The following is a 26,697-nucleotide window of genomic DNA, read 5'->3' on the forward strand; positions in this document are numbered from 1 at the left end:
GCGTGCAAAAGAGACTTTAGGATGTTAATGTGCTGAGAGGTGCAACTGGAGGGATGTATGATCATTATCTTGTGGAGTCGAAGGTGAAGATTTGTAGGGGTTTTCAGAAAAGAAGAGAGAATGTTGGGGTGAAGAGAGTGGTGAGAGTAAGTGAGCTTGGGAAGGAGACTTGTGTGAGGAAGTACCACGAGAGACTGAGTACAGAATGAAAAAAGGTGAGAACAAAGGAGGTAAGAGGAGTGGGGGAGGAATGGGATGAATTTAGGGAAGCAGTGATGGCTTGCGCAAAAGAGGCTTGTGGCATGAGAAGCGTGGGAGGTGGGTTGATTAGAAAGGGTAGTGAGTGGTGGGATGAAGAAGTAAGAGTATTAGTGAAAGAGAAGAGAGAGGCATTTGGACGATTTTTGCAGAAAAAAATGCAAATGAGTGGGAGATGTATAAAAGAAAGAGGCAGGAGGTCAAGAGAAAGGTGCAAGAGGTGAAAAAGAGGGCAAATGAGAGTTGGGGTGAGAGAGTATTATTAAATTTTAGGGAGAATAAAAAGATGTTCTGGAAGGAGGTAAATAGAGTGCGTAAGACAAGGGAGCAAATGGGAACTTCAGTGAAGGGGGCTAACGGGGAGGTGATAACAAGTAGTGGTGATGTGAGAAGGAAATGGAGTGAGTATTTTGAAGGTTTGTTGAATGTGTTTGATGATAGAGTGGCAGATATAGGGTGTTTTGGTCGAGGTGGTGTGGAAAGTGAGAGGATTAGGGAAAATGATTTGGTAAACAGAGAAGAGGTTGTAAAAGCTTTGCGGAAGATGAAAGCCAGCAAGGCAGCAGGCTTGGATGGCATTGCAGTGGAATTTATTAAAAAAGGGGGTGACTGTATTGTTGACTGGTTGATAAGGTTATTTCAAGTATGTATGATTCATGGTGAGGTGCCTGAGGATTGGCGGAATGCTTGCATAGTGCCACTACACAAAGGCAAAGGGGATAAGAGTGAGTGCTCAAATTACAGAGGTATAAGTTTGTTGAGTATTCCTGGTAAATTATATGGGAGGGTATTGATTGAGAGGGTGAGGGCATGTACAGAGCATCAGATTGGGGAAGAGCAGTGTGGTTTCAGAAGTGGTAGAGGATGTGTGGATCAGGTGGTTGCTTTGAAGAATGTATGTGAGAAATACTTAGAAAAGCAAATGGATTTGTATGCAGCATTTATGGATCTGGAGCAGGCATATGATTGAGAGAGTTGAGAGAGATGCTCTGTGGAAGGTACTAAGAATATATGGTGTGGGAGGTAAGTTGTTAGAAGCAGTGAAAAGTTTTTATCGAGGATGTAAGGCATGTGCACGTCTAGGAAGAGAGGAAAGTGATTGGTTCTCAGTGAATGTAGGTTTGCGGCAGGGATGTGTGATGTCTGCATGGTTGTTTAATTTGTTTATGGAGGGGGTTGTTAGGGAGGTGGATGCAAGAGTTTTGGAAAGAAGGGCAAGTAAGCAGTCTGTTGTGGATGAGAGAGCTTGGGAAGTGAGTCACTTGTTTGCTCACGATACAGCATGGGTGGGTGATTCTTGTGAGACACTGCAGGAGCTGGTGACTGAGTTTGGTAAAGTGTGTGAAAGAAGAAAGTTAAGAGTAAATGTGAATAAGAGCAAGGTTATTAGGTACAGTAGGGTTGAGAGACAAAGTCAACTGGGAGGTAAGTATGGAGAAAAACTAGAGGAAGTAAAGTGTTTTAGATATCTGGGAGTGGATCTGGCAGCGGATGGAACCATGGAAGCGGAAGTGAATCACAGGGTGGGGGAGGGGGCGAAAATCCTGGGAGCCTTGAAGAATGTTTGGAAGTTAGAGAACATTATCTCGGAAAGCAAAAATGGGTGTGTTTGAAGGAATAGTGGTTCCAACAATGTTGTATATGGATAGAGTTGTGCACAGGAGGGTGGATGTGCTGGAAATGAGATGTTTGAGGACAATATGTGGTGTGAGGTGGTTTGATCGAGCAAGTAATGTAAGGGTAAGAAAGATGTGTGGAAATAAAAAGAGCGTGGTTGAGAGAGCAGAAGATGGTGTTTTGAAATGGTTTGGGCACATGGAGAGAATGAGTGAGGAAAGATTGACCAAGAGGATATACATGTCAGAGGTGGAGGGAATGAGGAGAAGTGGGAGCCCAAATTGGAGGTGGGAAAATGGAGTGAAAAAGATCTTTAGTGATCGGGGCCTCAACATGCAGGAGGGTGAAAGGCGGGCAAGGAATAGAGTGAATTGGATCGATGTGGTATACCGGGGTCGACGTGCTGTCAATGGATTGAATCAGGAATCAGGGCATGTGAAGCGTCTGGGGTAAACCATGGAAAGTTCTGTGGGGCCTAGAAGTGGAAAGGGAGCTGTGGTTTCAGGCATTATTACATTTGTATGTAGCATTTATGGATCTGGAGAAGGCATACGATAGAGTTGATAGAGATGCTCTGTGGAAGGTATTAAGAATATATGGTGTGGGAGGAAAGTTGTTAGAAGCAGTGAAAAGTTTTTATCGAGGATGGAAGGCATGTGTACGTGTAGGAAGAGAGGAAAGTGATTGGTTCTCAGTGAATGTAGGTTTGCGGCAGGGGTGTGTGATGTCTCCATGGTTGTTTAATTTGTTTATGGATGGGGTTGTTAGGGAGGTAAATGCAAGAGTTTTGGGAAGAGGGGCAAGTATGAAGTCTGTTGGGGATGAGAGAGCTTGGGAAGTGAGTCAGTTGTTGTTCGCTGATGATACAGCGCTGGTGGCTGATTCACGTGAGAAACTGCAGAAGCTGGTGACTGAGTTTGGTAAAGTGTGTGGAAGAAGAAAGTTAAGAGTAAATGTGAATAAGAGCAAGGTTATTAGGTACAGTAGGGTTGAGGGTCAAGTCAATTGGGAGGTGAGTTTGAATGGAGAAAAACTGGAGGAAGTGAAGTGTTTTAGATATCTGGGAGTGGATCTGGCAGCGGATGGAACCATGGAAGCGGAAGTGGATCATAGGGTGGGGGAGGGGGCGAAAATTCTGGGGGCCTTGAAGAATGTGTGGAAGTCGAGAACATTATCTCGGAAAGCAAAAATGGGTATGTTTGAAGGAATAGTGGTTCCAACAATGTTGTATGGTTGCGAGGCGTGGGCTATGGATAGAGTTGTGCGCAGGAGGATGGATGTGCTGGAAATGAGATGTTTGAGGACAATGTGTGGTGTGAGGTGGTTTGATCGAGTGAGTAACGTAAGGGTAAGAGAGATGTGTGGAAATAAAAAGAGCGTGGTTGAGAGAGCAGAAGAGGGTGTTTTGAAGTGGTTTGGGCACATGGAGAGAATGAGTGAGGAAAGATTGACCAAGAGGATATATGTGTCGGAGGTGGAGGGAACGAGGAGAAGAGGGAGACCAAATTGGAGGTGGAAAGATGGAGTGAAAAAGATTTTGTGTGATCGGGGCCTGAACATGCAGGAGGGTGAAAGGAGGGCAAGGAATAGAGTGAATTGGAGCGATGTGGTATACCGGGGTTGACGTGCTGTCAGTGGATTGAATCAAGGCATGTGAAGCGTCTGGGGTAAACCATGGAAAGCTGTGTAGGTATGTATATTTGCATGTGTGGACGTATGTATATACATGTGTATGGGGGGGGGGTTGGGCCATTTCTTTCGTCTGTTTCCTTGCGCTACCTCGCAAACGCGGGAGACAGCGACAAAGTATAAAAAAAAAAAAAAAAAAAAAATTATATATATATATATATATATATATATATATATATATATATATTCTTTTCTTTCAAACTATTCGCCATTTCCCGCATTAGCAAGGTAGCATTAAGAACAGAGGACTGGGCCTCTGAGGGAATATCCTCACCTGGCCCCCTTCTCTGTTCCTTCTTTTGGAAAATTAAAAAAAAAAAAAACAAGAGTGGAGGATTTCCAGCCCCCCGCTCCCTCCCCTTTTAGTCGCCTTCTACGACACGCAGGGAATACCTGGGAACTATTCTTTCTCCCCTATCCCCATGGATAAATTTTATTTATTTATCTATTTTGCTTTGTCGCTATCTCCCGCGTTTGTGAGGTAGCGGAAGGAAACGGACGAAAGAAATGGCCCAACCCACTCCCATACACATGTATATACATACACGTCCACACACGCAAATATACATACCCATACATCTCAATGTACACATATATATACACACACAGACATATACATATATACACATGTACATAATTCACACTGTCTGCCTTTAGTTATTCTCATCACCACCTCGCCACACATGGAATAACATCTTCCTCCCCCCTCATGTGTGCGAGGTAGCGCTAGGAAAAGACAACAAAGGCCCCATTCGTTCACACTCAGTCTCTAGCTGTCATGTAATAATGCCCGAAACCACAGCTCCCTTTCCACATCCAGGCCCCACACAACTTTCCATGGTTTACCCCCAGACGCTTCACATGCCCTGATTCAATCCATTGACAGCACATCGACCCCGGTATACCACATTAATCCAATTCACTCTATTCCTTGCCCGCCCTTCACCCTCCTGCATGTTCAAGCCCAGATCACTCAAAATCTTTTTCACTCCATCTTTCCACCTCCAATTGTGTCTCCCACTTCTCCTCGTTCCCTCCGCCTCCGACATATATATCCTCTTGGTCAATCTTTCCTCACTCATTCTCTCCATGTGCCCAAACCATTTCAAAACACCCTCTTCTGCTCTCTCAACCACGTTCTTTTTATTTCCACACATCTCTCTTACCCTTACATTACTTACTTGATCAAACCACCTCACACAACATATTGTCCTCAAATATCTCATTCCCAGCACATCCACCCTCCTGCGCACAACTCTACCCATAGCCCACGTCTCGCAACCATACAACATTGTTGGAACCACTGTTCCTTCAAACATACCCATTTGTGCTTTCCGAGATAATGTTCTCAACATGTGTGTGCATGTGTGGGCGTTTATGTATATACATGCATATGTAGAGCACGGAAACAGATGAAAAAATGGCCCATACCACCCACATACACATGTATATACATAAACGCCCACATATGCACATATACATACCAATACATTCCAACGTATACATACCTGTATATGCACAGACATATACATATATACAAATGTACATATTCATACTTGCTGCCTTCATCCATTCCCGTTGCCACCCCGCCACTCATGAAACAGCAACCCCCTCCCCATGCGCGTGCATGAGGTAGAACACAAAGGCCACATTCATTCACCCTCAGTCTCTAGCTGTCATGTGTAATGCACCGAAACCACAGCTCCTTTTCCGCATCCAGGCCCCACAAAACTTTCCATGCATTACCCCAGACGCTTCACATGCCCTGGTTCAATCCATTGACAGCACGTCAACCCCAGTATACCACATCGTTCCAATTCACTCTATTCCTTGCACACCTTTCACCCTCCTGTATGTTCAGGCCCCAATCGTTTAAAATATTTTTCACTCCATCCTTCCCCTCCAATTTGGTCTCCCATTTCTCCTCATTCCCTTTACCTTAGACATATATATCCTCTTTGTTAATCTTTCCTCACTCATTCTCTACATGTGAGCAAACCATTTCATTACACCTTCTGCTCTCTCAACAATACTCTCTTTAATACCACACATCTCTCTTAACCTTTCATTACTTACTTGGTCAAACCACCTCACATCACATGTTGTCCTCAAACTTTTCATTTCCGAAACATCCACCCTCCTCAGCACAACCCTATCTATAGCCCATGCCTTGTAACCTTACAACATTGTTGGAACTGGTATTCCTTCAAACATACCCTTTTTGCTCTCCGAGATAACATTCTCGCCTTCCACACATTTTTCAATGCTCCCAGAACCTTCGCCCCCTCCCTCACACTGTGACTCCTTCTGCTTCCATGGTTCCATCCGCTGCGAAGTCCACTCTCAGATATCTAAACACTCCACTTCCTCCAGTCTTTCTCTATTCAAACTTACCTCCCAATTAACTTACCCCTTAATCCTACTGAACCTAATTACCTTGATTTTATTCCCATTTACTCAACTTTTTTCCTTTCACACACTTTACCAAACTCATTCACCAACCTCTACAGTTTCTCACCCGAATCAACCACCAGCGAACAACAACTGACTCACTTTCCAAGCCCTCTCATCCACAACAGACTGCATACTTGCCCCTCTCTCCAAAACTCTTGCATTCACCTCTCTAACACCACCATCCATAAACAAATTAAACGACCATGGAGACATCACGCACCCCTGCCACAATCCGACATTCCCTGGGAACCAATCACTTTCCTTCCTTCCTACTCATACATACACATGCCTTACATCCTTTGGTAAAAACTTTTCATTGCTTTCTAGCAACTTACCTCCCACACCATATACTCTTAAAACCTTCCACAAAGCATCTCTTATCAACTCTATCATATGCCCTCTCCAGATCCATAAATGCTACATACAAATCCATCTGTTTTTCTAAGTATTTCTCATATACATTCTTCAAAGCAAACACCTGATCCATACATCCTCTACCACTTCTGAAAGCACAATGCTCTTCCCCTATCTGATGCTCTGTGCATGCCTTTTAGTACGTGGCCAATTTCATAGCCAGCCGCCATGCCACTGTACACTCACAACGGCTTCACTTCTAAAACACAAACGCTACAAATGAGGTCCCTTAGGAGCAGTTCTTTCTTCAAGTTTCTTCAGTCTCTTCCTATATGATCTCCCATTTCCTAAGGCAAACCTCAACATGAAAGTCATCTCATTAGCAGTCGACCTAACAACCATAACACCCTGGCACCACAATAATATCAAACATACAGCACTACATTACACAGCTGGAATGATGGCTCACCTAGAATATAAAGTTTGCATCTCCATAAAAGACTTCAATCACTCTTTTAACCCCAAACAGACACAAATCAAACTCAAACCCTCCAGTCTCTAACTGAGCAAAACACCAACCATTTATGGCATCACATACAACACACACAACATTCACTCCCTACACCAATAGCAACACATAAGCAACCAAAAAAACTCAACACTTTAGTTTTAGAAATGAAAAAGAATCTCTCAACATCTCATACAAACAATTCATCTGTTCCACTTCAAAGAATGCCTCGCCTGCCTGGTCGACCACCCTCATAAAGAAAATGCACACAAAATAGTGCTCTCATAATCACTGGCTGCCAAACAACCGCAAACACTCAAACCTTCACGATGAAACACAGATTATCCTTATACAGTCCCACCTCAACATGACTGGCACTCAATTTGATACAGCAGCATCAGACGCCTTCCACCCAAACCACTCTATAACTAGCAACCAACCTCCAAACAGAGATAACAAGCTTACCACCTGCCTAATACTTCATTAACTTCTACTCACAGATCTTCCTACTCCAACAAATATAACAGTGACAAAATACATATCTTGAAATAACCCAATAATAACCCACACCTCTCAACTCAGTCTTAACCTCCAACCCACCACACATATGCCCATCAGAAACACGCCCTCAAACATACACGAGTCACAATCTCACATCAGCATTCTGGACATCATCCAACACTACAACTCTACAATCATCATTTGAGCACATCCTAAGACCCTTCATTGCCCATGATGCAAGTACAATACAGAAGACACCAAGCACTTACTACTCAATTGTTCTGCATTCTCTGCACATAGAAGCACACACATGTTCACAACACTAAAACCTCAAGAGTGAGTCATTTTCCATATTATGTAATGTAATGCTGCAACTGATGTGATTGTGAAGACATCTGCATATGATAAGACCTTCATATGGTTTGCTGAAGGTAATGGGAGGTCATATATCTATCCATACCTCTGATGCCTGTTCCCTTCAGAAATCTCCTCAGGGTGGCCATGGCAAAAGAGTCTCCAAAACCAGTAAACTCCACTGCCACTTTTTAACCTTTAATGCCTCACCTTTAACAGGTCTCTGGCAGGGGGCAACTCAAGTGCAGTGTTTGTAAAGGTCCTATCATCTACTTCTACCTAACATTTCATCATATTACTTTTACCAACTGCTTCCACCCAATGTTCCTACCTACTACTTCCACTTAATGTTCCTGTCTAATTTTCCTACATACTACTTCTCCCTGTTTCTCCAAACATTTTGCCAGAAGGCAGGGCTAATGCATAGTGCTCACCACAGGAAAAATCAAGTTATGAAGCATGAGTTGTGCAAGTTAAACGTTTTCAAGTGTTATGTGGAACAAGGAGAGGTACAATATTTGTTGACATAATGCCACCAGTCCATGTGTAGGTGAACCAGAAAGAAAAGACAGCTACCGGGGTCAGAGGGGTGCAACACATCAACAGCTGAAGTGCTGGCTCAATGAGCAGCTGTCACTATCCCTCCTGATACCTAGGTAAGTAGTACTGGTAATATACCTCCCTGGTCAGTGGCTGCCTACCAACTACTAGAAAGAAAGAGAATGATAAGGACTGGAGAAAGAGCTGCTCTTTGGGCAAAACTATTTCAAAACTGTAAGGGTTTTAGTAGTAAAACCAGTGAGAGCAACCCTGGGATGGCAGATGACAATGAAATTGGCCATTCATATTTTGACTGTTGTGAAGGGTGGTGTCAAGTACATTTTGTGTGGGGATTTTTTTTTTTTTTTTTAAACTATTCGCCATTTCCCGCGTTAGCGAGGTAGCGTTAAGAACAGAGGACTGGGCCTTTTTTGGAATATCCTCACCTGGCCCCACTCTGTTCCTTCTTTTGGAAAATTAAAAAAAAACGAGAGGGGAGGATTTCCAGCCCCCCGCTCCCTCCCCTTTTAGTCGCCTTCTACGACACGCAGGGAATACGTGGGAAGTACTCTTAATCCCCTTTCCCCATTTTGTGTGGGGATATACTGGGAAATGTGTTAAATGCTTTGATGGTTTCTACTGCCACTACAATTGTGACAGATGGAGGTTGTTGCTGACTGAAGCCATCCAAAGTCAGTGTACTGAGTGGTGGTAAAGTGGTTAGGTCTGAAGCCATCTTGTGTTGCGAGTGTGGCATATCTTCCTCCATTCTCTTGAGGGTCAATTTTTCACAGAGTCTGGATAATATTGACACAAGTGATAAAGGACAGCTGGAGGATGAACAGCTGGGTGCTTTGGAGGGCTTTAAGTTTGGTGTTACGTCAGTAAGTTTCTTCATGTTAGGTATTTTGTTTTGAAGCCAACTGAGGTTGAAGATGTCTGTGTATGTACACATACAAAGGTTTTACAGGACTCCACCAGCATTAGGATACTATGATAGTGAAAAGTCACCTTCGGTGCATTACTAGGAGTACAGTCTCGTCGAAAACTTTCTACTCCAAAGGAGTCCACCATTTCCATGCTACTGGAAGTAGGACTGCCTTGAAGCTGCAGGAGCTCCTGGGTAATACAAGGACCTTTCCTGGGAAGAGATCCTAGAATAATTTTGAACGAATAAAATATATGTAAACATATACTTACTTTCTGCCCAAGGAGTTTCTTCTCTCACTATGTGACTCCCACTGCACTCAGGAAGACAGTCAGGTCCAACAAATGGGACCACAAGTCATAATGTGTTGTGATGATGTGTGTGTGTGTGTTTGTGTGTGTGTGTTTATGTGGAGAGAGTGTGGGGTAACTGAGCTCCAAAGGAGTCCATCTTTCCCCGTTACTAATTGTAGTGCAGCCTTGGGGCAACAGGAACCCCATACAAGGGATTTATGGGTTTTATGTTTAACTGAAATATTTTTGAATGTTTGTGCGCATGCATTTTTTCAACAAATAAACAAATAATAATAATAATAATAATAATAACAACAAACAATGATAATAATAACAAAAAGAGAGATATTTCAAATACAAAAATGACATATTTTGGGCATCATATGTCATATAGCACTTAAAACATAGGTTATGCAACTGTTGAAAGGAGTTCTGACCCAAATAAGAGAACTAAACATAAATTTTAAGGAATTGCAGTTTCTTGAATTGTGATGATCACTTATTTATTATACAGTGATCTGATCACCTTAATTAAAACATGAATAATGACATTAACACCATATTTATCATCAAAGTTGAGAAGTAACATATGCCTGCAAACCATTAAGTCACAAAAGTTTTTATCTATATCTATTCAAAATATTGGTTTGGTTACTTAAGGCAAAGCATGAGAGTAAGAGCAACTATGTACATAACCTAATAGTTAACCTAGAATTAACCTAACACAAACTGTAGTCATATAACTATGAGAAAATATTTCCAAGTGATGAGGTCATAAATAATGTTACATATAAGTATCCTTGCTAAGGGCAACCAGCACTGTTTTGCGGTAAGTATGTTTAACAAATGATATATATATATATATATATATATATATATATATATATATATATATATATATATATATATATATTCTTTTTCTTTCATACTATTCGCCATTTCCCGCATTAGCGAGGTAGCGTTGAGAACAGAGGACTAGGCCCTTGAGGGAATATCCTCACCTGGGCCCCTTCTCTGTTCCCTCTTTTGGAAAAAAAAAAAAAAAAAAAAAAAAAAAAAAAAAAAAAAGAGAGGGGAGGATTTTTTTTTTTTTTTTTTGCTTTGTCGCTGTCTCCCGCGTTTGCGAGGTAGCGCAAGGAAACAGACGAAAGAAAACGGCCCAACCCACCCCCACACACATGTATATACATACGTCCACACACGCAAATATACATACCTACACAGCTTTCCATGGTTTACCCCAGACGCTTCACATGCCCTAATTCAATCCACTGACAGCACGTCAACCCCGGTATACCACATCGCTCCAATTCACTCTATTCCTTGCCCTCCTTTCACCCTCCTGCATGTTCAGGCCCCGATCACACAAAATCTCTCTCACTCCATCTTTCCACCTCCAATTTGGTCTCCCTCTTCTCCTCGTTCCCTCCACCTCCGACACATATCCTCTTGGTCAATCTTTCCTCACTCATTCTCTCCATGTGCCCAAACCATTTCAAAACACCCTCTTCTGCTCTCTCAACCACGCTCTTTTTTTTTCCACACATCTCTCTTACCCTTACGTTACTTACTCGATCAAACCACCTCACACCACACATTGTCCTCAAACATCTCATTCCCAGCACATCCATCCTCCTGCGCACCACTCTATCCATAGCCCACGCCTCGCAACCATACAACATTGTTGGAACCACTATTCCTTCAAACATACCCATTTTTGCTTTCCGAGATAATGTTCTCGACTTCCACACATTCTTCAAGGCTCCCAGAATTTTCGCCCCCTCCCCAATCCTATGATCCACTTCCACTTCCATGGTTCCATCCGCTGCCAGATCCACTCCCAGATATCTAAAACACTTTACTTCCTCCAGTTTTTCTCCATTCAAACTCACCTCCCAATTGACTTGACCCTCAACCCTACTGTACCTAATAACCTTGCTCTTATTCACATTTACTCTTAACTTTCTTCTTTCACACACTTTACCAAACTCAGTCACCAGCTTCTGCAGTTTCTCACATGAATCAGCCACCAGCACTGTATCATCAGCGAACAACAACTGACTCACTTCCCAAGCTCTCTCATCCCCAACAGACTTCATACTTGCCCCTCTTTCCAAAACTCTTGCATTCACCTCCCTAACAACCCCTATCCATAAACAAATTAAACAACCATGGAGACATCACACACCCCTGCCGCAAACCTACATTCACTGAGAACCAATCACTTTCCTCTCTTCCTACACGTACACATGCCTTACATCCTTGATAAAAACTTTTCACTGCTTCTAACAACTTGCCCTCCCACACCATATATTCTTAATACCTTCCACAGAGCATCTCTATCAACTCTATCATATGCCTTCTCCAGATCCATAAATGCTACATACAAATCCATTTGCTTTTCTAAGTATTTCTCACATACATTCTTCAAAGCAAACACCTGATCCACACATCCTCTACCACTTCTGAAACCACACTGCTCTTCCCCAATCTGATGCTCTGTACATGCCTTCACCCTCTCAATCAATACCCTCCCATATAATTTACCAGGAATACTCAACAAACTTATACCTCTGTAATTTGAGCACTCACTCTTATCCCATTTGCCTTTGTACATTGGCACTATGCACGCATTCCGCCAATCCTCAGGCACCTCACCGTGAGTCATACATACATTAAATAACCTTACCAACCAGTCAACAATACAGTCACCCCCTTTTTTAATAAATTCCACTGCAATACCAACCAAACCTGCTGCCTTGCCGGCTTTCATCTTCCACAAAGCTTTTACTACCTCTTCTCTGTTTACCAAATCATTTTCCCTAACCCTCTCACTTTGCACACCACCTCGACCAAAACACCCTATATCTGCCACTCTATATATATATTTTATTTTTACTTATTATACTTTGTCGCTGTCTCCCGCGTTTGCGAGGTAGCGCAAGGAAACAGACGAAAGAAATGGCCCAACCCCCCCCATACACATGTATATACATACGTCCACACACGCAAATATACATACCTACACAGCTTTCCATGGTTTACCCCAGACGCTTCACATGCCCTGATTCAATCCACTGACAGCACGTCAACCCCGGTATACCACATCGCTCCAATTCACTCTATTCCTTGCCCTCCTTCCACCCTCCTGCATGTTCAGGCCCCGATCACACAAAATCTTTTTCACTCCATCTTTCCACCTCCAATTTGGTCTCCCTCTCTTCCTTGTTCCCTCCACCTCCGACACATATATCCTCTTGGTCAATCTTTCCTCACTCATCCTCTCCATGTGCCCAAACCACTTCAAAACACCCTCTTCTGCTCTCTCAACCACACTCTTTTTATTTCCACACATCTCTCTTACCCTTACGTTACTCACTCGATCAAACCACCTCACACCACACATTGTCCTCAAACATCTCATTTCCAGCACATCCATCCTCCTGCGCACAACTCTATCCATAGCCCATGCCTCGCAACCATACAACATTGTTGGAACCACTATTCCTTCAAACATACCCATTTTTGCTTTCCGAGATAATATTCTCGACTTCCACATTCTTAGAAAATTTAAGTGAGCATTCTTGTATCACTTTTCAACTTGTTTTTGAGGAAAATGATAAATACTTATCAATATTACCATCATATAATGACAATTCACTGTTTAGTGCATAAATCTAATCTTCATTTCTCATTCAAAGGAACATGTAATTATAGTATATTTTCTCGCACAATCTTTTGTATACTGAATCTATTAAGAAACTGCAAAACCCAGTATCTTACATATTTAAAGGTTATAACCACAGAAAGAAAGGTTAGTATGAAACAAGTTAGTTAAGCTGTGCATTGCTGTAGTTAGTCGGTTACATGAAGTGATTAAACTACTTTAAGGCTGAAGTTCAAGGTCTTTGTTTCATGTGTTTGTTCATGTATAACACATCAAAAGCTAACTTTCCATTTCTGTCTCACATATTCGTTCTAAAACTTAAGATTGGTGAAGAAACAATAACAATGTTTCTTCAATATATTTATCAAAGATCTGCTAAATCCCATACATAACCCCTGTCACCATCTCACATGATGAAGGATAATATGACCAAAATCCTCATCCAACTCCTCAGTGGGCAGACATGTGGTTTTAATGGTTTCTAATCAATCATCATCAGAGTGTTAGCATCTGAAGAGAAACAGGTAATTCAGACATTTATGAAAAATCATGCACATACTACCTGGTTTTGGATAAGGGGAAACAGTGTACATGACAAACAACTATAATCTAAAAGAGAATACAAACTCCTTCCTTGAACTGGGGCAAAGTTCATTAGCTGTCATAGGGAATTCTAATGTTTCTGTATATTTCTTCATGGTAACCAGGATGATACTGGCAAGTGAAGGTTCTAATAACAGCAATCTCAAATATGCTACATACTGTATATTTATCAATCTTTTTCACAATTATCTCAAGACCAATTACCATGAAAGATTCCATGTTACCCAGGAACTCTAAAGGCTCATGTAGCCTAAGGCTGCACTACTCCCAGTAGCAGGGAAATGTACATTCAACTGGGAGTAAAGTTCTTAGACGAGACTGTACCCCTAATGGCAAAGCCTTGCCAGAGATGACTTTTCACTCGTAGTGTAGCCTGGAGCAGGCAGAGTCCAGTAAAATCTACATGCAGCATGTATATGCGAGTATATATATATATATATATATATATATATATATATATATATATATATATATATATATATATATTTGTTTATGGATGGGGTTGTAAGGGAGGTAAATGCAAGAGTCCTGGAAAGAGGGGCAAGTATGAAGTCTGTTGGGGATGAGAGAGCTTGGGAAGTGAGTCAGTTGTTGTTCGCTGATGATACAGCGCTGGTGGCTGATTCATGTGAGAAACTGCAGAAGCTGGTGACTGAGTTTGGTAAAGTGTGTGGAAGAAGAAAGTTGAGAGTAAATGTGAATAAGAGCAAGGTTATTAGGTACAGTAGGGGTGAGGGTCAAGTCAATTGGGAGGTGAGTTTGAATGGAGAAAAACTGGAGGAAGTGAAGTGTTTTAGATATCTGGGAGTGGATCTGTCAGCGGATGGAACCATGGAAGCGGAAGTGGATCATAGGGTGGGGGAGGGGGCGAAAATTTTGGGAGCCTTGAAGAATGTGTGGAAGTCGAGAACATTATCTCGGAAAGCAAAAATGGGTATGTTTGAGGGAATAGTGGTTCCAACAATGTTGTATGGTTGCGAGGCGTGGGCTATGGATAGAGATGTGCGCAGGAGGATGGATGTGCTGGAAATGAGATGTTTGAGGACAATGTGTGGTGTGAGGTGGTTTGATCGAGTAAGTAACGTAAGGGTAAGAGAGATGTGTGGAAATAAAAAGAGCGTGGTTGAGAGAGCAGAAGAGGGTGTTTTGAAATGGTTTGGGCACATGGAGAGAATGAGTGAGGAGAGATTGACCAAGAGGATATATGTGTCGGAGGTGGAGGGAACGAGGAGAAGAGGGAGACCAAATTGGAGGTGGAAAGATGGAGTGAAAAAGATTTTGTGTGATCGGGGCCTGAACATGCAGGAGGGTGAAAGGAGGGCAAGAAATAGAGTGAATTGGAGTCATGTGGTATACAGGGGTTGACGTGCTGTCAGTGGATTGAAGCAGGGCATGTGAAGCGTCTGGGGTAAACCATGGAAAGCTGTGTAGGTATGTATATTTGCGTGTGTGGACGTGTGTATGTACATGTGTATGGGGGGGGGGGTTGGGCCATTTCTTTCGTCTGTTTCCTTGCGCTACCTCGCAAACGCGGGAGACAGCGACAAAGTATATAAAAAAAAAAAAAAAAAAAAAAAAAAAATATATATATATATATATATATATATATATATATATATATATATATCTATTTTAACTTTCTAAAAGGGGAAACAAAAGAAGGAGTCACGAGGGGAGTGCTCATCCTCCTCGAAGACTCAGATTGGGGTGTCTAAATGTGTGTGGATGTAACAAAGATGAGAAAAAAAGAGAGCTAAGTAGTATGTTTGAGGAAAGGAACCTGGATATTTTGGCTCTGAGTGAAACGAAGCTCAACGGTAAAGGGGAAGAGTGGTTTGGAAATGTCTTGGGAGTAAAATCAGGGGTTAGTGAGAGGACAAGAGCAAGGGAAGGAGTAGCACTACTCCTGAAACAGGAGTGGTGGGAGTATGTGATAGAATGTAAGAAAGTAAACTCTAGATTGATATGGGTAAAACTGAAAGTGGATGGAGAGAGATGGGTGATTATTGGTGCATATGCACCTGGGCATGAGAAGAAAGATCATGAGAGGCAAGTGTTCTGGAAGCAGCTGAGTGAGCGTGTTAGTAGTTTTGATGCTCGAGACCGGGTTATAGTGATGGGCGATTTGAATGCAAAGGTGAGTAATGTGGCAGTTGAGGGAATAATTGGTGTACACAGGGTGTTCAGTGTTGTAAATGGAAATGGTGAAGAGCTTGTAGATTTATGTGCTGAAATAGGACTGGTGACTGGGAATACCTGGTTTAAAAAGAGAGATATACATAAGTATACGTAAGTAGGAGAGATGGCCAGAGAGCGTTATTGGATTACGGGTTAATTGACAGGTGCAAGAAAGAAAAACTTTTGGATGTTAATGTGCTGATAGGTGCAACTGGAGGGATGTCTGATCATTATCTTGCGGAGGAGGTGAAGGTTTGTAGAGGTTTTCAGTAAAGAAGGGAGAATGTTGGGGTGAAAAGAGTGGTGAGAGTAAGTGAGCTTGGGAAGGAGACTTGTGTGAGGAAGTACCAGGAGAGACTTAGTACAGAATGGAAAAAGGTGAGAACAAAGGAGGTAAGGGGAGTGGGGGAGGAATGGGACGTATTTAGGGAAGCAGTGATGGCTTGCACAAAAGATGCATGTGGCATGAGAAGTGTGGGAGGTGGGCAGATTAGAAAGGGTAGTGAGTGGTGGGATGAACAGATTAGAAAGGGTAGTGAGTGGTGGGATGAAGAAGTAAGATTATTAGTGAAAGAGAGAGGCATCTGGACGATTTTTGCTGGGAAATAATGCAAATGAGCGGGAGATGTATAAAAGAAAGAGGCAGGAGGTCAAGAGAAAGGTGCAAGAGGTGAAAAAGAGGGCAAATGAGAGTTGGGGTGAGACAGTATTATGAAATTTTAGGGAGAATAAAAAGATGTTTTGGAAGGAGGTAAATAAAGTGCGTAAGACAAGGGAACAAATGGGAACTTCAGTGAAGGGGGCTAATGGGGAGGTGATAAGTAGTGGTGATGTGAGAAGGAGATGGAGTGAGTATTTTGAAGGTTTGTTGAATGTGTTCGATGATAAGAGTGGCAGATATAGGGTGTTTTGGTCGAGGTGGTGTGCAAAGTGAGAGGGTTAGGGAGAATGATTTGGCAAACAGAGAAGAGGTAGCAAAAGCTTTGCGGAAGATGAAAGGCGGCAAGGCAGCAGGTTTGGATGGTACTGCAGTGGAATCTATTAAAAAAGGGGATGACTGTATTGTTGACTGGTTGGTAAGGTTATTTAATGTATGTATGATTCATGGTGAGGTGCCTGAGGATTGGTGGAATGCGTGCACAGTGCCATTGTACAAAGGCAAAGGGGATTAGAGTGAGTGCTCAAATTACAGAGGTATAAGTTTGTTGAGTATTCCTGGGAAATTATATGGGAGGGTATTGATTGAGAGGGTGAAGGCATGTACAGAGCATCAGATTGGGGAAGAGCAGTGTGGTTTCAGAAGAGGTAGAGGATGTGTGGATCAGGTGTTTGCTTGGAAGAATTTATGCGAGAAATACTTAGAAAAGCAAATAGATTTGTATGTAGCATTTATGGATGTGGAGAAGGCATATGATAGAGTTGATAGAGATGCTCTGTGGAAGGTATTAAGAATATATGGTGTGGGAGGGAAGTTGTTAGAAGCAGTGAAAAGTTTTTATCGAGGATGTAAGGCATGTGTACGTGTAGGAAGAGAGGAAAGTGATTGGTTCTCAGTGAATGTAGGTTTGTGGCAGGGGTGTGTGATGTCTCCATGGTTGTTTAACTTGTTTATGGATGGGGTTATTAGGGAGGTGAATGCAAGAGTTTTGGAAAGAGGGGCAAGTATGAAGTCTGTTGTGGATGAGAGAGCTTGGGAAGTGAGTCAGTTGTGTTCACTGATGATACAGCGCTGGTGGCTGATTCATGCGAGAAACTGCAGAAGCTGGTGACTGAGTTTGGTAAAGTGTGTGAAAGAAGAAAGTTAAGAGTAAATGTGAATAAGAGCAAGGTTATTAGGTACAGTAGGGTTGAGGGTCAAGTCAATTGGGAGGTAAGTTTGAATGGAGAAAAACTGGAGGAAGTAAATTGTTTTAGATACCTGGGAGTGGATCTGGCAGCGGATGGAGCCATGGAAGCGGAAGTGAATCATAGGGTGGGGGAGGGGGCGAAAATCCTGGGAGCCTTGAAGAATGTGTGGAAGTCGAGAACATTATCTCGGAAAGCAAAAATGGCTATGTTTGAGGGAATAGTGGTTCCAACAATGCTGTATGGTTGCAAGGCGTGGGCTATGGATAGAGTTGTGCGCAGGAGGGTGGATGTGCTGGAAATGAGATGTTTGAGGACAATGTGTGGTGTGAGGTGGTTTGATCGAGTAAGTAATGTAAGGGTAAGAGAGATGTGTGGAAATAAAAAGAGCGTGGTTGAGAGAGCAGAAGGGGGTGTTTTGAAATGGTTTGGGCACATGGAGAGAATGAGTGAGGAAAGATTGACCAAGAGGATATATATGTCGGAGGTGGAGGGAACGAGGAGAAGTGGGAGACCAGATTGGAGGTGGAAAGATGGAGTGAAAAAGATTTTGAGTGATCGGGGCCTGAACATGCAGGAGGGTGAAAGGCGGGCAAGGAATAGAGTGAATTGGATCGATGTGGTATACCGGGGTTGACGTGCTTTCAGTGGATTGAATCAGGGCATGTGAAGCGTCTGGGGTAAACCAGGGAAAGTTGTGTGGGGCCTGGATGTGGAAAGGGAGCTGTGGTTTCGGGCATTGTTGCATGACAGCTAGAGACTGAGTGTGAACGAATGGGGCCTTTGTTATCTTTTCCTAGCGCTACCTCGCACACATGAGGGCGGAGGGGGATGGTATTCCATGTGTGGCGAGGTGGTGATGGGAATGAATAAAGGCAGACAGTGTGAATTGTGTGCATGGGCATATATGTATGTGTCTGTGGGTGTATATATATGTGTACATTGTGATGTATAGGTATGTATATTTGCGTGTGTGGACGTGTGTGTATATACATGTGTATGGGGGTGGGTTGGGCCATTTCTTTCTTCTGTTTCCTTGCGCTACCTCGCAAATGCGGGAGACAGCGACAAAGCAAAATAAATTAGGTTCAGCAAGATTGTGGGACAAGTTCGTTGGGATGCGAGTTTGAATGGAGAAAAATTGGAGGAAGTGAAGTCATAGGGTGAGGGAGGGGGCAAAGGTTCTGGGAGCAATGAAGAATGTGTGGAAAGAGAGAACGTTATCTTGGAGAGCGAAAATGATTGCATTTGTACAAAGAAGGGTGGATGTTTTGAAAAACAAATGTTTGAGGACAATATATGGTGTGAGGTGGTTTGATCGAGTAAGTAATGAAAGGGCAAGAGAGATGTGTAGTAATAAAAAGAGTGTGGTTGAGAGAGCAGAAGAGGGTGTGTTGAAATTGTTTGGACAAATGAAGAGAATGAGTGAGGAAAGGTTGACAAAGAGGATATACGTGTCAGAGGTGGAGGGAACAAGGAGAAGCGGGAGACCAAATTGGAGGTAGAGGAGGTAGTGAAATAGATTTTGAGCCTGAACATTCCTTTACTTTACTAAAATATCTGTAAGGCAATATTATCAGGCAGCATCCTAAAGAACTCTGCAGTCTTTGATTCAAATGTAAAATTTTCATTCCAGTATGTAAATGCAATGTATTTTCAAGCAACCACTCCCATGTGTCCTCAAGTCCTCCTTCGTAACTAGTTACCTATATGTATTATGTAACAGAAAAGGACAAGATTGATAAAAAACCAAAGGAATTCCTATAGCAGCAGCAGCAAGGCAGATATCCCCATTAACTTGTACACCAGAAGACCCAAAAAATATGCATAGAATTACTGTTTGCGAAGTCCGCACCCCTGTTTGTTGGGAATGACGGCGAGGAGCACTGCGGTCCACCTAAACAAGAATGAAACAGTCTGGATAATCAGTTTGTCTCCAAAAACCCATGAATCTCAACAAACCTTAAACAGAAAGTGTCATTAATACATGGTCTACTTCTTTGTCCCTTTCCCTATCCTTTACGTCCTTTCATATAATACACATATAGTTTACAACATATATATACAGATTATTCAAGACTTTACAAATGCTTATAAACAAACACTAAACCATTCCAACTCATCCATACATAAAAACAAACATATTCTCTATAATAACTCATTCTCTCTCTTACACACACAAACAAGCAGGAGATTGACAAGACATAAATCAACGATTATTTTTGACTTCAAAATCATACACCAGATAAAAAGGGAAAGGGAGGAAATGCTCATTAAATAATTACAAGAGGTATAAAGTTGCCAGGTGCTATTTCTGTAATATAAGAAGGAGAATTGGTGGTGAAATCGAAAATAAGGGGCAAGATCAGTTTATGTAACATTTGGTTTAGGCATCTAACCAAGAGGTACTTTGGCAGGATAAGAAACCTAAAACAAGGTGTAAATCAGTAAGATATTCATAAGATGTAATATCCTAAGATATAATGGAAAAATGCAAAGCATAAACTCTGAAGGAAAAACTGGGAGCCATCAAATGAGGAAAGAGAATGAAACAGACAATAAAGACTGTAGAGAGGTCAGAAAAGTAGGTGGTGTAATAGATAACGTAACACATATAACACATATATATGAATATATATATATATATATATATATATATATATATATATATATATATATATATATATATATATATATATATCCCTGGGGATAGGGGAGAAAGATTACTTCCCACATATTCCCTGTGTGTCGTAGAAGGCGACTAAAAGGGAAGGGAGCGGGGGGCTGGAAATCCTCCCCTCTTGTTTTTTATTTTTTCCAAAGAAGGAACAGAGAAGGGGGCCAGATGAGGATATTCCCTCAAAGGCCCAGTCCTCTGTTCTTAGCGCTACCTCGCTAACGCGGGAAATGGCGAATGGTATGAAAGAAAAGAAAGAATGTATATATATATATATATATATATATATATATATATATATATATATATATATATATATATATATATATATATATTTCTTTTTTTTTTTTTTTGCTTTGTCGGTCTCCCGCATTTGCGAGGTAGCGCAAGGAAACAGACGAAAGAAATGGCCCAACCCACCCCCATACACATGTATATACTTACACGTCCACACACGCAAATATACATACCTACACAGCTTTCCATGGTTTACCCTAGACGCTTCACATGCCCTGATTCAATCCACTGACAGCACATCAACCCCGGTATACCACATCGATCCAATTCATTCTATTCCTTGCCCTCCTTTCACCCTCCTGCATGTTCAGGCCCCGATCACACAAAATCTTTTTCACTCCATCTTTGCACCTCCAATTTAGTCTCCCACTTCTCCTCGTTCCCTCCACCTCCGACACATATATCCTCTTGGTCAATCTTTCCTCACTCATTCTCTCCATGTGCCCAAACCATTTCTAAACACCCTCTTCTGCTCTCTCAACCACGCTCTTTTTTTTTCCACACATCTCTCTTACCCTTACATTACTTACTCAATCAAACCACCTCAAACCACATATTGTCCTCAAACATCTCATTTCCAACACATCCACCCTCCTGCGCACAACTCTATCCATAGCCCATCCCTCGCAACCATACAACATTGTTGGAACCACTATTCCTTCAAACATACCCATTATTGCTTTCCGAGATAATGTTCTCGACTTCCACACATTCTTCAACGCTCCCACGTTTTTCATCCCCTCCCCCACCCTATGATTCACTTCCGCTTCCATGGTTCCATCCGCTGCCAGATCCACTCCCACATATCTAAAACACTTTACTTCCTCCAGTTTTTCTCCATTCAAACTTACCTCCCAATTGACTTGACCCTCAACCCTACTGTACCTAATAACCTTGCTCTTATTCACATTTACTCTTAACTTTCTTCTTTCACACACTTTACCAAACTCAGTCACCAGCTTCTGCAGATTTTCACATGAATCAGCCACCAGCGCTGTATCATCAGCGAACAACAACTGACTCACTTCCCAAGCTCTCTCATCCACAACAGACTGCATACTTGCCCCTCTTTCCAAAACTCTTGCATTCACCTCCCTAACAACCCCATCCATAAACAAATTAAACAACCATGGAGACATCACACACACCTGCTGCAAACCTACATTCACTGAGAACCAATCACTTTCCTCTCTTCCTACGCGTACACATGCCTTACATCCTCGATAAAAACTTTTCACTGCTTCTAACAACTTGCCTCCCACACCATACCATACCATACCATACTTAGTACCTTCCACAGAGCATCTTTATCAACTATATCATATGCCTTCTCCAGATCCATAAACGCTACATACAAATCCATTTGATTTTCTATGTATTTCTCACATACATTCTTCAAAGCAAACACCTGATCCACACATCCTCTACCACTTTTGAAACCACACTGCTCTTCCCTAATCTGATGCTCTGTACATGCCTTCACCCTCTCAATCAATACCCTCCCATATAATTTACCAGGAATACTCAACAAAATTATACCTCTGTAATTTGAGCACTCACTCTTATCCCCTTTGCCTTTGAACAATGGCACTATGCAAGCATTCCGCCAATCCTCAGGCACCTCACCATGAGTCATACATACATTAAATAACCTTACCAACCAGTCAACAATACAGTCACCCCCTTTTTTAATAAATTCCACTGCAATACCATCCAAACCCACTGCCTTGCCGGCTTTCATCTTCCGCAAAGCTTTTACTACCTCTTCTCTGTTTACCAAATCATTTTCCCTAACCCTCTCACTTTGCACACCACCTCGACCAAAACACCCTATATCTGCCACTCTATCATCAAACACATTCAACAAACCTCAAAATACTCACTCCATCTCCTTCTCACATCAATACTACTTGTTATCACCTCCCCATTAGCCCCCTTAACTGAAGTTCCCATTTGCTCCCTTGTCTTACGCACTTTATTTACCTCCTTCCAGAACATCTTTTTATTCTCCCTAAAATTTAATGATACTCTCTCTCCCCAACACTCATTTGCCCTCTTTTTCACCTCTTGCACCTTTCTCTTGACCTCCTGCCTCTTTCTTTTATACATCTCACACTCATTTGCATTTTTTCCCTGCAAAAATCGTCCAAATGCCTCTCTCTTCTCTTTCACTAATAATCTTACATTTTCATCCCACCACTCACTACCCTTTCTATTTTATTGATTTATTTTGCTTTGTTGCTGTCTCCCGCGTTAGTGAGGCAGCGCAAGGAAACAGATGAAAGAATAGCCCAACCCACCCACATACACATGTATATACATACACATCCACACACGCAAATATACATACCTATACATCTCAATGTATACATACATATACACACACAGACATATACATATATACACATGTACATAATTCATACTGTCTGCCTTTATTCATTCCCATCGCCACCCCACCACACATGGAATAACAACCCCCTCCCCCTCATGTGCGCGAGGTAGTGCTAGGAAACGACAACAAAGGCCTCATTCGTTCACACTCAGACTCTAGCTGTCATGTAATAATGCACCGAAACCACAGCTCCCTTTCCACATCCAGGCCCCACACAACTTTCCATGGTTTACGCCAGACACTTCACGTGCCCTGGTTCAATCCATTGACAGCACGTCGACCCCGGTATACCACATCGTTCAAATTCACTCTATTCCTTGCACGCCTTTCACTCTCCTGCATGTTCAGGCCCTGATCACTCAAAGTCTTTTTCACTCCATCTTTCCACCTCCATTTTGGTCTCCCACTTCTCCTCTTTCCGTCCACCTCTGACAAATATATTGTCTTGGTCAATCTTTCCTCACTCATTCTTTCCATGTGACCAAACCATTTCTAAACACCCTCTTCTGCTCTCTCAACCACACTCTTTTTATTACCACACATCTCCCTTACCCTATTGTTACTTACTCGATCAAACCACCTCACACCACATATTGTCCTCAAACATCTCATTTCCAGCACATCCACCCTCCTGCGCACAACTCTATCTATAGCCCACACCTCGCAACCATACAACATTGTTGGAACCACTATTCCTTCAAACATACCCACTTTTGCTTTCCGAGATAATGTTCTCGACTTCCACACATTCTTCAAGGCTCCCAGAATTTTCGCCCCCTCCCCCACCCTATGATTCACTTCCGCTTCCATAGTTCCATTCGCTGCCAAATCCACTCCCAGATATCTAAAACACCTCACTTCCTCCAGTTTTTCTCCATTCAAACTTACCTCCCAATTGACTTGACTCAACCTTACTGTACCTAATAACCTTACTCTTATTCATATATACTTTCAACTTTCTTCTTTCACACACTTTACCAAACTTAGTCACCAGCTTCTGCAGTTTCTCACATGAATCAGCCACCAGCGTTGTATCATCAGCGAACAACAACTGACTCACTTCCCAAGCTCTCTCATCCACAACAGACTGCATACTTGCCCCTCTTTCCAAAACTCTTGCATTTACCTCCCTAACAACCCCATCCATAAACAAATCAAACAAACATGGAGACATCACACACCCCTGCCGCAAACCTACATTCACAGAGATCCAATCACTTTCCTCTCTTCCCACACGTACACAAGCCTTACATCCTTGATAAAAACTTTTCACTGCTTCTAACAACTTGCCTCTCACACCATATATCATTAATACCTTCCACAGAGCATCTCTATCAACTGTATCATATGCCTTCTCCAGATCCATAAATGCTACATACAAATCCATTTGCTTTTCTAAGTATTTCTCACATACATTCTTCAAAGCAAACACCTGATCCACACATCCTCTACCACTTCTGAAACCACACTGCTCTTCCCCAATCTGATGCTCTGTACATGCCTTCACCCTCTCAATCAATACCCTCCCATAAAATCTACCAGGAATACTCAACAAACTTATAGCTCTGTGTATATATATATATATATATACAAAGTATAATAAAAATATAAAATATAATATACTTATATATATATATATATATATATATATATATATATATATATATATATATATATTTTTTTTTTTTGCTTTGTCGGTCTCCCGCGTTTGCGAGGTAGCGCAAGGAAACAGACGAAAGAAATGGCCCAACCCACCCCCATACACATGTATAAACATACGTCCACACACGCAAATATACATACCTACACAGCTTTCCATGGTTTACCCCAGACGCTTCACATGCCTTGATTCAATCCACTGACAGCACGTCAACCCCAGTATACCATATCGCTCCAATTCACTCTATTCCTTGCCCTCTTTTCACCCTCCTGCATGTTCAGGCCCCGATCACACAAAATCTTTTTCACTCCATCTTTCCACCTCCAATTTGGTCTCCCTCTTCTCGTTCCCTCCACCTCCGACACATATATCCTCTTGGTCAATCTTTCCTCACTCATTCTCTCCATGTGCCCAAACCACTTCAAAACACCCTCTTCTGCTCTCTCAACCACGCTCTTTTTATTTCCACACATCTCTCTTACCCTTACGTTACTCACTCGATCAAACCACCTCACACCACACATTGTCCTCAAACATCTCATTTCCAGCACATCCATCCTCCTGCGCACAACTCTATCCATAGCCCACGCCTCGCAACCATACAACATTGTTGGAACCACTAATCCTTCAAACATACCCATTTTTGCTTTCCGAGATAATGTTCTCGACTTCCACACATTCTTCAAGGCCCCCAGAATTTTCAGTGCATTATACATGATAGCTAGAGACTGAGTGTGAACGAATGTGGCCTTTGTTCTCTTTTCCTAGCACTACCTTGCGCATATGCAGGAGGAGGGGAATTTCATTTCATGTTTGGTGGGGTGGTAATGGGAATGAATAAGGGCAGACAGTATGAATTATGTACATGTGTATATATGTATATATCTGTGTATGTATATATATGTATACGTTGAGATGTATAGGTTATCTAATGTATGTGTGATTCATGGTGAGGTGCCTGAGAATGGCGGAATGCTTGCATAGTGCCACTGTACAAACACAAAGGGGACAAAGGTGAGTGCTCAAATTACAGAGGTATAAGTTTGTTGAGTATTCCTGGGAAATTATACGGGAGGGTATTGATTGAGAGGGTGAAGGCATGTACAGAGCATCAGATTGGGGAAGAGCAGTGTGGATTCAGAAGTGGTAGATGATGTGTGGATCAGGTATTTGCTTTGAAGAGTGTATGTGAGAAATACTTAGAAAAGCAAATGGATTTGTATGTAGCATTTATGGATGTGGAGAAGGCATATGATAGAGTTGATAGAGATGCTCTGTGGAAGGTAATAAGAATATATGGTGCGGGAGGCAAGTTGTTAGAAGCAGTGAAAAGTTTTTATCGAGGATGTAAGGCATGTGTACGTGTAGGAAGAGAGGAAAGTGATTGGTTCTCAGTGAATGTAGGTTTGAGGCAGGGGTGTGTGAAGTCTCCATGGTTGTTTAATTTGTTTATGGATGGGGTTGTTAGGGTGGTGAATGCAAGGGTTTTGGAAAGAGGGGCAAGTATGCAGTCTGTTATGGATGAGAGAGCTTGGGAAGGGAGTCAGTTGTTGTTCGCTGATGATACAGCACTGGTGGCTGATTCATGTGAGAAATTGCAGAAGCTGGTGACTGAGTTTGGTAAAGTGTGTGAAAGAAGAAAGTTGAGAGTAAATGTGAATAAGAGCAAGGGTATTAGGAACAGTAAGGTTGAGGGTCAAGTCAATTGGGAGGTAAGTTTGAATGGAGAAAAACTGGAGGAAGTGAAGTGTTTTAGATATCTGGGAGTGGATCTGGCAGCGGATGGAACTATGGAAGCGGAAGTGAATCATAGGGTGGGGGAGGGGGCGAAAATCCTGGGAGCCTTGAAGAAAGTGTGGAAGTCGAGAACATTATCTTGGAA

At 42.1% G+C, this 26,697-nt stretch overlaps 1 protein-coding gene across 21 annotated transcripts in view; it reads right to left on the reverse strand.

The window, feature by feature from the left end:
• capt (adenylyl cyclase-associated protein 1) overlaps window positions 1–26,697 on the reverse strand; it is a 424,491-nt gene that overhangs the window by 15,997 nt on the left and 381,797 nt on the right. For 14 of the 21 annotated variants that reach the window (XM_071690536.1, XM_071690541.1, XM_071690537.1 and 11 more), the window contains one exon: window positions 19,627–19,686. The exons of 3 other annotated variants lie outside the window; for them this stretch is intronic. In XM_071690536.1, the coding sequence (XP_071546637.1) occupies window positions 19,627–19,686 (60 nt within the window). The remainder of the gene's footprint in view (window positions 1–19,626; window positions 19,687–26,697) is intronic. 4 more of the 21 variants (XM_071690544.1, XM_071690546.1, XM_071690545.1 and 1 more) reach the window with 1 other exon arrangement.

The sequence above is a fragment of the Panulirus ornatus genome, chromosome 48 (assembly GCF_036320965.1).
Source record: "Panulirus ornatus isolate Po-2019 chromosome 48, ASM3632096v1, whole genome shotgun sequence".
Classification (NCBI taxonomy): domain Eukaryota; kingdom Metazoa; phylum Arthropoda; class Malacostraca; order Decapoda; family Palinuridae; genus Panulirus; species Panulirus ornatus.